This window comes from Parasteatoda tepidariorum, chromosome 9 (assembly GCF_043381705.1).
Source record: "Parasteatoda tepidariorum isolate YZ-2023 chromosome 9, CAS_Ptep_4.0, whole genome shotgun sequence".
Classification (NCBI taxonomy): Eukaryota; Metazoa; Arthropoda; class Arachnida; order Araneae; family Theridiidae; genus Parasteatoda; species Parasteatoda tepidariorum.
Genome location: NC_092212.1, coordinates 39,064,638 through 39,077,458, shown reverse-complemented (window position 1 = coordinate 39,077,458; position 12,821 = coordinate 39,064,638). Strand labels below are relative to the sequence as shown.

At 30.2% G+C, this 12,821-nt stretch overlaps 1 protein-coding gene across 2 annotated transcripts in view; it reads right to left on the bottom strand.

Annotated features, from left to right (window-relative positions):
• Nucleotides 1–3,225: 3,225 nt before the first annotated feature.
• LOC107449037 (uncharacterized) overlaps nt 3,226–12,821 on the bottom strand; it is a 27,003-nt gene continuing 17,407 nt past the window's right edge. For both annotated transcript variants that reach the window (XM_043055736.2, XM_043055737.2), the window contains 3 exons: nt 12,429–12,671; nt 9,861–10,106; nt 3,226–5,397 (listed from right to left, as the gene is read on the bottom strand). In XM_043055736.2, the coding sequence (XP_042911670.1) occupies nt 4,741–5,397; nt 9,861–10,106; nt 12,429–12,671 (1,146 nt within the window). In that variant the 3' untranslated portion in view covers nt 3,226–4,740. The remainder of the gene's footprint in view (nt 5,398–9,860; nt 10,107–12,428; nt 12,672–12,821) is intronic.

The window sequence follows — 12,821 nt, the reverse complement described above, 5'->3', positions numbered from 1 at the left end:
TATATGTATATATATTATATATTTTCCCACTGGGAAGTGTAGGAGTCCAAAAGTTGTGATTTCTTTCTCAAATTTAAGAGATAAGTCCTTTGTAAGGAAGGCATACATAAACTACGCAGTGAGGGTCACCCAAGAAATAACTCATAAACTGCGCAGTGTAATAATAATGATAATAAGAGAAATGCCTTAAAATTACTAGTAAAGGATCGAATTTCTTGTTTATTGTAACCCGTGCGAAGGCTTTTAGTCTTCTAGGAAGGGTTGTTTCAACATGGTACTCTCGTATTTGTACGCGTACGTACTCATTAGTAGGTATAAACTCAGAGTTTGCGAACCTAGGGGGCATTGTTTCTCCATTTCCAGTTCAATTTTATAAACTTGCACTATATGTTTTCTAAAACTATCTTTTTTGTAGTTATGGAATAGATGCATTGGACCAGCAAGAACCAGAGTTATAATTGCAATGCATAATTACGTATTGCTCTCTCCAGACTGGAACCAGATGTGCTATCTTGGTATGCTTCAAAATTATTGGAAAGAAAATCGTAGCGTTGCAGCATATGTCAATCTGACTATACTCCAGAATTTTAACCTCCCTCCTAGTAATACTTGGAAGGTGCTATAGATATTATTGCAAAACAACAGCTGAAACAGAAATGTGATAGTTGGCTAGATGAGTCTGAAGCAAGGCATGGTAATTGACTAGCTTTATATTGCTGAGCTCTTACGCCCTTCTTTTACAATAGTTTTAATTTTTTTTAATGACATACGTTTTAGTAAATAAAACATATATTTAGGTTTTACATTGTCTTATTTCTGCTACTTTCTAGTTAGATAAAAGCTTTGAATTATTGTGTACCTCGCAAAAATCAACTGCTGTGCATTCTTAAAATTTTTAAATCATAAAAAAATGCTTACGAAAGCAGGAATAATGGGATCCCTGCAAGTGAAACGTGGCATTTGTTTACGTTAGCAACTGTTCTTTCCATTCCATTTCGAGGAAGCCAAACCCATCAGGTATCAATTCTCTTAAGTGACAAAATCTGAATTCTTTCACAAAGATTCTTTTCGAGTGATTTCAATTTTTTCACTATTTTATTTCTTACTTAACACAAAGACAGGTACGAAGCCATGTATAATTTTTTTTAAAAAAAGAAATATCCTGTTTATGATATTATTATATGAGAAAAAACGTATTCAAATGCTAAAATAATTTTTTATCTCAATCAAAATTCTTTTGCAGAACATTTCATAAAAGTACAGATGTGCAATGCGCCAAAGGAAAAAAAAATGAAGGAAAAAAGAACAACCTAGATAACTTTTGAACTAATAATCGGAGTTTCACGTTCTAGGGCTCAATCTTAATGGTTCGAGGGGGTGACCACAAATATGATAATTAATTAGATTTTATTGTTTTCACCTTATTCTTTAATAACAATTCCGAAAAAAATGTTTATTGATCATTGATAACATAATTATTTCATTTTATATTTGTTTTTTTATTAGTATTCAGCATGACAAAAAAATTAAATTGCTTAACTTAATTTATGGAATTTCAGTTACATATGTTTTTAAATTTGCTTTTCGTCTGATTGAAACTGAAATATTTTGGCAGTTAACAGTATTGAAGTTAATTGGGCAATTGCTTGCAATGCTATTTGCTTTTGAAATATTACTTAGCATCAACTTATTAATATTACATGTTTTAATTTGTTTGCCATATTTTAAAGTTTTTTTTCATCAGGATTTAATTGCTTTTAGTTTAAAATTTAAATTACTGGGGAAGGGGGGGCGAGAGGAAGCACCGTATAAGGAGCGTCCGGCCTCCTATAAGATCAACAATGATTTGAGTTGGGCTCTGCCACGCGTGCTTCGGATACTGAGATTAATCTCCGGCTAATGCCCTATAGTAATGTGTAAAATGATATTGCTTCCTCGCTTTATATAAGTTTATAATATTGTTTGCAATAAGTTTATAATATTGTTATATAAGTTTATAATGTTGTTAAGTTTATAATATTGTTGTTGTTAAACAAAATTGCTTTATCTAAGTTAATGTTGATAATAAGCACCTCTGACATTTTACAATCCTATCACATTCTCTCTACGTGATGTTGGTGCAGAAAAATTGCCAGCCTATCTCCAAGAAAACGACTTTAAGTTTGTTCGCGAAGCGAACAAAAATGTAATTGCATAGCAATTATCGGGGGTTGACGAGAGGTAGCGAGCAGAAGGCAGAGCCTTCTAGTATATATATATATAAAGGATCGAATTTCTTGTTTATTGTAACCCGTGCGAAGGCTTTTAGTCTTCTAGGAAGGGTTGTTTCAACATGGTACTCTCGTATTTGTACGCGTACGTACTCATTAGTAGGTATAAACTCAGAGTTTGCGAACCTAGGGGGCATTGTTTCTCCATTTCCAGTATTTCTGATTTTTATTAAGAANATAAACCAATTTCTTTAAAATAGAGAGTAGTAGCTAAAAAAAAAGGCTTTGTTAACTTCCCGTGAAGGTAACGCAAAGACTAAATACAAAATATATATTACAATTGTTTTAAATTTTCTTTTTGATAAAATATATTTTAATAAATAAAAGATATACTTGTTTTTTTCATTGTTTTTTCTTCTGCTGTGGTCTAGTTAGTTATTGTGTGCCTCACAAAATTTAACTGCTATGCATACTTATAATTTTTAAACCAATAAAAAGTTCTTGTAGAAAAATTATTTCTATGTATTCAATACATTAGAAAAGCATGAATTACTAAATCAAAAGAGTCTAACATAATTGCAGGAATCCTCTAAGTAAAGTTGAACTGCAATGATCATTTTTTTTAAAATCTTATAAGAATTCTACTATCTCTTTGCCATTGCAATAACCGTTGGAGGTTTTCTTGCTTTTTGAAATGCTGATTAGTTCCATCAAAAATGATCTACCTTCACGAAGGCAAGTTTATTCCAAAGTAGACTGCAGTTCCATTGTCTTTTGGGTTGGAGTTTCAAAGATGCCGGGATTGAGCATCGATAGTTCTTAAAACAAAATTAGGCCGGCTGTTCAACTCCGATTTTAAAATAGAATAAAATCCTAAAAGAATTAATGTAGCATAACTAGTCCTTTTTAACCATTTAGTTACTTTATAAAAGTATAAACAATGAAGAAAAACATAGCTGTAATTTATTTGATAATTAATCAAATCAAATTTAAATTGCGAAAAGAAACGCATACATATGATTTAATTTTTTTTTTATTGAAGTACAAAATGCATAGTTGAAATTTTTGAATTCGTTTGTGCAGTGAAAATTCTTCGTGCAGTGCTGAAAAAAAAACGGACTTTTCAGAGTAATTTTTGATTTATTGATCGGATCGTCTCGTTCTAGGACTCAATCTTAATAGTTCGGGAGGGGTGACATCAAATGTGAAAATTAATTAGTGCAGACGATATTTTAAGTTATGAAATCAGACAAAAAAAGGAATTTTCTCAGAATAAAAATGCCTTTTTTTTCAACGGATTCAGATTTTTGATCCTCAAAATGGGGAGTTTCCTCAAGCAAAGAGATATGCTCCCCCAAGCTTGGTCAGGAGAGCAATTCTAAGTTTGAACCTCATAACGTTAATTTTATTTTTTGCGTACTTCGCTACTTCTCGAAAACCTTTTAAAGTAATTGAAAAACGCTTTGCACATGATTATAAAATTTGTTTATCCATAGAAAATTTCATGTAAGAAATTAGTTTCAGTAAATGTTTATTGCTTTTCTTTTATTATTTTATTTAATAATAGTTGAAAAATTGTTGAATTGTATGGTATATTTTTGCATAATTTCATTACATCACATCACATTCCTTTTTTCTACATCATTTTAAGTAGTTTTACATCGCGAAATACAAAATTTAAGCGAAAACGGTAGAATTGTTCTTGAGAAATCGAATTTCTGCTACAGATTCAACTTTTTCAAAATTTGATTTCTCAAGAACTATTCGACCGATTTCGCCCAAATCTTTCAATTTGCCATGAAAAATTACCTACTTTAAAATAATGCAAAAAATTTTACACTTCATAATTTAAATTTCTTTCGACTATTATTAAATAAAATAATAAATATTAACTAAAGTTTATTTATCTTCGGATAAACGAATTTTATAATTGTGTGCAAAAATGTTTCAATCCATTGAGAAAAGTTCTGGAGATAGGGCGAAATTCTCAAAAAATAAAACTAACATTAATGGGTTCAAACTTTGGGGAGCTCTCTTAATCAAACGATGGGAACCCTATTTTCTAGGTTACTGCAACCCTTTATATTTTGGGGTTCAGATATTTAAATCCTTCGGAAAAAAGGTATGTTTACTCAGAGAAAGTACGTTTTTCATGTCTTCGTAACTTAAAATATCGTTTTACCAAATTAATTAGCATATTTGAGGTCGAAGCATTAAGATTGAAACCTAGAACGTGAAGATCCGATCATTAGTTCAAAAGTTATTTAGGTGAGTCCGCTTTTTTTGGCACACTTTAACAGATCGCGAATTTATATATATCTTCATTAGTAGCTTCTTTGAGATGATCAGCCCCCGCTGTTTTTGGAGTAATATTTCCATCAACTTATTTCTTGGATTTTACTAGTCCGAATTTTAGTTACGTAGAAGTTCCAAAATAAAGTTTTCAAAGTTTTAAGCTACCAAAACCAGCTTAGAAAATATGAGCCAGATGCATTCTGGTCATAAGTTAAAGTTTCAAAGTTTTAAGCTACTAAAACCAGCTTAGAAAATATGATCCGGATGTATTCTGGTCATTATCTGCAGCAACACTCGAGTCGTTTTGGTTAGGTACAGAATCTTGATCATTAGTTTCAACCACATACGAAATTTTCTGGACAGATTCGGAGATTTTTTCTTTCGTTTCGCCAGCATCAGGATCATTCTGGTTAGGTATGGGATTCTGATAATTTGCTTCACCAGCATCAGAAACGTTCTGGTCAAGTTTTTCCTCATTTGTTCTATCAGCATCATTTTCATTTTGGACAAATACAGAATTTTGATCACTTGCTTCATTAGTTTCCTGGTCGCTTTCGGGTTTTTGATAATTTATATTACCAGCATCAGGATCATTCTGATCAGGTATAGGATTCCGATCATTTGTTTCATCAGCATCAGTAACCTTCTGGTCAGGCTTTCCGTCATTTGTTCTATCAGCAACACTTTCATCCTGGAGAGATACAGAATTTTTATCATTTGTTTCACTAGTTTCCTGTTCAGTTTCAGGTTTTTGATCATTTATATCATCAGAATTACAATTGCACTTCTCCGGTACAGACTGATAATTTATTTCACCAACTTTCCTTCCAGTTTCAAGATTTACGTTAATAGTATCACCAGTTGGACCAAACAGCTCATACATGCCCAGAACCTGAAAAAAAATTGAGTAATTTTAATTTGTTTTAAAAAGGAAATTTTCAATAAAACACTCTAAATTTTTTTATTTCATAATTATTTTATTAAAATATATTCTTTTCGAATTTAAGTTGAAGCAATCCGAAAGGAACAGTAAAAACAGTTCCAGAGTTCCAAAACCACAAAGAAAAGGTTGAATTTTTCCTTCTTAGTGGCAAGGGTTTTGAAATACATTATAATTTACACAGGCTTCCTTGATCGAGTGGTATTAACCACAAAAGGCTGTGAATAGCATGTAGGTAACGGGCTCGCATCCGCTGTTACCCTGGATAAATCCATGCTATATTTCTCTGTATTATGTTGTCAATTCATCTACTCGACAAAGGTTTCTAAGCCTTAATTCAGCACACAAGCTGGCTAATGTATCTTGCAAAAGTAAATAGACTTAAATGACTTATAAGTTGTAGTTTATTTACGTCGCAGTAGAGCTACACAATAGACAACTGGTGACTGTATGGGAAACATCCCTGAGGATGATCCGAAGAAATGCTATTATAATTTTGATCCTCTGCAGAGGGGGTTACGTCTCAGGAGGGGAATAAGGGGGCTCCTGTGCCTGGGATCCAAGATGATCCTACAAGCTGAACTATAACAGAGAGGTTTTTCAGTGTTCTCATCTTATCAGGAGTCCTCAGGATTTATCAACTAGGAGAAGGTGTGATCAGATTTTGAAATTTCATCTGTTTTGGAGAAAAGGTTTATTTTTCTGCTTTAAATTTTATTCTTTTTATGCTATTTTTTTTTAAAATTATTTATATTAAATTATTTAATTTAGATATTTTTTAATTAATTATGTTTTTTTAATGAGATATAGAATTTTTTTATAAATCCACTATGTAGAAGTCACTGACTTAAGATATGCCAGGAAAAACATTTATATTGCTCGTTATCCACTGACTTTTTTTTAGTGACTTCTCATGATTAACAAGATAAAACAAGATCAATCCTGCATCACGGTAATTTGCTTTTCGTCGTTAGAGGTGTTCTATTTTCCAAGTATACCGCTAGAGGTGTAATGATCATCATCTAACCAACCAGGAAAGAATATCCAGTGACATCATGTATTTTGAACCAATCAGGAATAAGTTTTTAATGCAATACATTCTGTGTAGTAAATCTATCGTATAAAAATCGAAGATCTCACTGAAATCATCAGAAAAAAGACCTAAAGATTGAGGACATCATTTACGACATGACTAAACTCAATACTAAATTCTGTAAAGAAGCAAAAGACTGCCTTACGTCAAATTTCAAAAAAGATTTTCAACATCAATATTATTAGTGACAATGCTAGCTTCAATCTACTAACAGCCTTCCTAACATCAGATTGCCTGATCTCTAAGTAATACAGACAGTGATCCTACAGTATCCATCTTAACAACACAACACACGCAGTATTTACGCCAGAACTGTGGTAGACCTTGCGAAGGAGCAACCTTTTCGCAGGGTCCGATCCAGGCGAGCCATAGCTCTGCTTAAAATCTTTAATGAAAAGCAACCTGGCACGGGACGGCCGGGTCACCATGTTACAGAGGCAAACCTAATTTGTACTTACCCCTGTAAATAAATGAATATTCGTTTTAGTATTATTAATCTTCTTGCATATATTTGCAAATTATTTTATGATTACTATTATTAGCGATGTTATAAATATATATATATATATATATATATATTATTTTACAACTAACTATTGTGCTTGTCATTATATGCTATATTTTATGTAATTCCTTTCTTGACAAAGGAGATTTTCTTCTATTTTCTCTATTCAATTTATTACCTGTTCTAATTGTATGACTACCTATATCATGACCATTGGCAGTTCGCGCCAAATGCCGAGATACAACTCATTCCCAGCAATCATCAGAAGCAACTTTGATTTTTCCAGTCTACCATTTTCAAACTTATAAAAGGCATTCCCAGCAATCATCAGAAGCAACTTTGATTTTTCCAGTCTACCATTTTCAAACTTATAAAAGGCATTCCTAGCTATCATCAGAAGCAACTTTGATTTTTCCAGTCTACCATTTTCAAACTTATAAAGGGCATTCCCAGCAATCATCAGAAGCAACTTTGATTTTTCCTGTGTGCCTTTTATAAGTTTGAAAATGGCAGGATTGAAACGAAAAGCTGACGAAGTAAGTATTCTTCTTATCAATTCGAGGCATTTTATTCAATGTTTAACGTTGCATAACCTAATAAGTTCTAATTTATTTTAGTGTCACCAAGGAATTTTTCTCGAAAGTGGGATTCCATTCACTACGTTTCTTTAGGAGAAGAAGTCTTTATTTTCAGATTTGCTTTGATATCAAATCAGTGTTTTTGCTTGGTGTTTATTCATCATCGCAGTTCAGTTTCGGTATTTAGCCATTACGTGATCTACAATGGAGGTTAATAAAACTTTTCTACCTATTACGTTCTATTTTGAAGAAATTAGTTTATGTTTCGTCAAATACTATCTTCTTAGTTCATATTTCATTAAATCAGTTCATTTGTTGATTGCAGTTTCGAAGAAATTATTTTTAAGTCTTAGGCTCTGAAAGTTTAATATACTGAATTATCCATTATTAAGAAAAGTTGTTTTGTGAATCTTGCTTCCGCATTTTGTTTTTCTTGTTTTCGCATTACATTTGTAGTATACAATTCTAGAACAGTATTTTTCTTCAACTAAAATCTTTTTTTTAAAAACGTAAAAAAAATTCTATTTTTGGAACTCAAAACAGGATAATTATTTTTTATGGTGAATTAAATCCTTAATTCATATTTTTTTCTTAACACAATTAAATTTTTTTAACAAAAAATTAAAAAAAAATTTTTTTTTCTATATTTCCATAAGAAAAAAAATTTATTAAATAAATAATGATAGAAAACTTTTTAAATTTTTTCTTGAAATATTATTTTATCAGGTTAATTTTCACAAAACAATTTTTCTTAATTATAGATCCTTCAGTCTAGTAAACTTTCAGCGCCTTAGACTAAAAACTATTGTCTTTGAAACTGTAATCTAACAAATGAGCTGATTTAAGGAACTATAAACTAAGAAAATAAAATGTGACGAAATATAAACCAATTTCTTTAAAATAGAGAGTAGTAGCTAAAAAAAAAGGCTTTGTTAACTTCCCGTGAAGGTAACGCAAAGACTAAATACAAAAGCTGAACTGCGATGATCAAGCAAAAACACTGATTTGATATCAAAACAGATCTAATTGAAAAAGTAAATAATTAATTAAAAAATTAGATCAAGCACAATTTTTCACCCATTGTCTATCATTTATAACAATTTTTTGTCAATCATAAAAATTCCCAGTAGGTTATCCACAAAAGTAAAATTAATCAGTGTCTGGCACACAATGTCAAAATGAGAAAATTTAAAAATAAAATGATAATAAAATTTATAATAATATTAACAAACATAAAGGTCCTTAACACGTTGAATGCCACTCTAATTTTACATGGCTTGCTCGTCAGGTCACACGGTAAATAACTACGAACTAAATTTGCAAATATAGACAGATTTTGCTAGTATATAAAAGGTTTAGCATGACAAATGTGAAAAAAGTGGTGAATTATATATGCCTACGAATTGTTTATACATAGTGGTGGATAAAAATCTACTAAATTGAATTTATTAAACCAAGAATCACAATAATTAAGTAAATTTTGATTAAATTGTCTGCAATTCCGTAAAAGAGTGTAAATTTTATAGTTCTATATCATGTTATACGCTGTCACCCAGTTATTTTTCGCTGCCTATGTAAAAGGTCAGGGTCAGGAAGGGGTGGCAGACGCAGCCTAAATAAAATTTCAGTGTCAGCCACCGGTGGTTGACGAAGCCTAAACGTAATTTCAGTGTCAGTCACCGGTGGTTGACGTGGCCTAAATGTAATTTAAGTGTCAGCCACCGGTGATTGACGCGGCCTAAATGTAATTTCAGTGTCAGCTACCAGTGGTCGACGCGGCCTAAATAGGAAGTCCAGTGTCAGCCACCGATGGCTGACCCGGCGCTCAACGTGTTAAAAGTATAGCATCTGATTGAATTATCTGGCTCTTTTCCAACTGCAATCTCAATTTTGCAACATGCCAGGATAATTGCAATGGTCACAAGCATTTTCTTTTCAACGTTAAAGTGATCCCTACACAATTGAGCTAATCAGAAAATTCATCACTAAATGTTTTATTAACCTGATTTATTCAATTGATGGATCAGGCAGTTTGCATTAAACTAAAACAAATATAGCCTGAGTAATTCTTTTTTCATTTTCTGATTAGTTGATTGCAATGAGCCTGAAATGTATCAGACAAATCTGAAAATACTGTCCCCATTTTCAAGGCACATTACAAAATCACAAAATCGACGAATCAATTCAATTTTCAATTAACCTGTAACATGTTTACTGATTTTTTGCTAACAATGCTTACCATAATTATTACAGAGATCCATTGACAAAGAGCAAGAAAACAGTTTAAAAGTTCGTTCCTAGGCTCTTCCGTGTTGATGGTAATTAATAAAATAAAACCCACTAAAGTTTCAGCCCCAAAAAGATATAATGTAACTTTTATCCGTTTTCCTGCACGAGCTTTCCGGTAAGTTTCAAAATTTTCATTCTTTATTTTGTCAGCACTAGAAGTCTTCTTTTTTCTATCATTCCAGCATAAATGCAAATACTGAAAGAAAAAATCATTTTAATTTGTATTAAAAAAATGTTTTTCAAAATTTTTTAAAAAACTATGTATTTAAGTTTTATTATTTAAGGAAACGTAATAAATAAATTAATTTTTAAAGTTATATTTCATGTATGTTTTCATACCATACAACAATAATCTATCTTACTTAATAAAACTAAGGCTCCTATACTATGAGAGATGAACTATACTATCCGCCCTATATATATACTATATATAGTATCTATATACTATACTATATATATATGAACTATACTATGGAGCTATACTATCCGCCATGTTGGAACAGACAAGTTCCTGGCAACCTGGAAGTGGAGCTCGCTTATGTGAGGTAAATACTTATTTATTTATAATTTATTAGACTTATTTACTTGTATATTTAGCATATAAACGATATTAAGTTGATAGAATTTGTTTTTGAATGCTTGTTTTCGTCCATTTTTTTTTAAAAAAAATAAGTAAATAACTTTCAGTGTTACTTGAATTGTGCAGTTTTAACTATGTATCATATATCATGTATAAATATAGGAATTTACATTGAAAATTGCATTTATTAAGTATATATTTATTAAAAATATGACTTTTAAACAACATTTATTGATTTTATTAACAATTTTAAGTGTTTATGTGCAATAAAATCTATAAATAAAGGCAAGAGATTGGCTGAAACAGTATTCGACAAATTTATTAATTGATCGCCAAGTTCTGTTCAAGTTTCAAGCATTTCTTTTTGTTAAAATCAAATATTTACCTGCTTTTTATTGTATTACTTTTTATTTCACAAAGATCAAGTAGTTCTTTTCTTAATAATGGCTCATTTAAGTTATTTGTTTAGTTATTTATGGTAATATATCGCCTAAAGTTCAAACGATTTGTTTACATTTATCATAAAAAATCTATTTAATTTGCGATCTTTAATTTATTTCTGGATCTATCAGTGTTATTTTTTCTTTGAAATTTTTGTGTCAAATTGCTGAAATAATTAGTTTCTGTGTTAGAAAATTTTGCGTAAGCATGTTCAAAAATTGCAAACACTAAATTTTTTAATGTGATTTAATTTAAGTTTGAAAATAAAAAAAAGTGTTCTAAATATTTTTGCAGGATCATTTTGAAGAATCTCAATTAGAAATAAATTGAAACAATAAATTAAGACCTGATGCTATTCCAACAATTTTCAGTGGTCCCAATTCCTGAAAAAAGACTGAAAGGAATAGGCTGTTCAAAACCTGGATCAATTTTAGATACGCTTAAATCTAATCCAAGTATAAATTTACTGATTCCTCTCCATTTGCTTAGTTTTTAAATTTTTTTATTATTAAAAAACCAAAAATGTGTAAAAAAAAGCTATTTCTGTCTAGTAATAAATATTGTAAAATATAGATATATTTTTTTAAAATTGTATTCCTTATTTATGTATCATTAACTTGAATAAATATTATGAAAATGTGATCTGAAATAAGATGTTTATTCAAATAAATTATTTAAAAACTTATCATGCGTCGCTTTCTTTCCCTCCCCATAAAACTCTAGTTACTATTTATAATATTAATTCTATTTATATAATAATAATGGCTAAAAATCTTAATTTGTTTTGTCCTTTTATGTTTTAAAGAAAATTTAATGTCTCAATTTCAAATTAATTCTTGATTTTGAAGCAAAATTTATTATTTCTCATGATTGTAGACATTTACATTTAGTATATTGCATAATAAATTTAATTATTTCGATTGTAAAAACATGCTTAAAAATATTTCAGACAAAAATATGTTTTGTTTTTTTTAAATCTGGAAAAAAAAAAATTTGGAAAAACCCAGATCTAACAGAAATTTAAAATTTAATTCCAAATTTACTTTGAAATCATTTATAGAAAAGATTGATGCAATTGGCATGTAGCACATACACATTTTTTTTATTTAAGACTTTTAACCGGTAATAAAATTTAGAATAAATTTGTATAAGCATAAAAAAATGCTTCCGAAAAACAATATTAATCGATGCACGCTTTTCTTTACTGATTATCTTATAATTGAGGTTAACGTTGTTTGTGGCGATAAGTTGCCAAATCTTGTAGCTCTTCATTATTAAAGGAAAAGCTTTTGCTCCGAAATGGGTGATAAGTCGACCTCTCTAATTCAGGGATTCTATATAAAACTAATGCATATGCACGTAAGCAATTAAGAAACCACTGAAATTTCTTTAAAAAAATGAAGACTTTGCCAATTTTTCTGGCACATTGAAAAGTATAGAAGGCAATACAATTTTCAATTAACATTCAACAATTCAGTAGATTTTTTCAATGCTTACCACAAATAAAGCAATGATCCAAAAAATAAGACCAATGCCACTAAAGAGAGCAGGATGGAACTTTTGAGACATCCACAAGCAGAGGGCTGTTATTAAAATAAGAGTAAAATAAAGTTCTGTCCAGATTGAATTTTTTGTACGATTTTGGCTTACAGAGTCAGGAACTCTTCTGGTCAAGTTTGAGGATGATTGTCGTTCCCTTTCGCCTCCAAATGAACACTTGTCGAAAAGCAGTTGCATACACTGCAGAAACAAAAATTTAAAATTTCGATTTAGATTAGGGTTAATTTTCATAAGAAAAATTTATACAGCTATTCACATATATACACAACAAAATAAAACACTTTATTTTACAATATTCTATTAAACTCGTTCATTTTTTTTTTTTTTTTT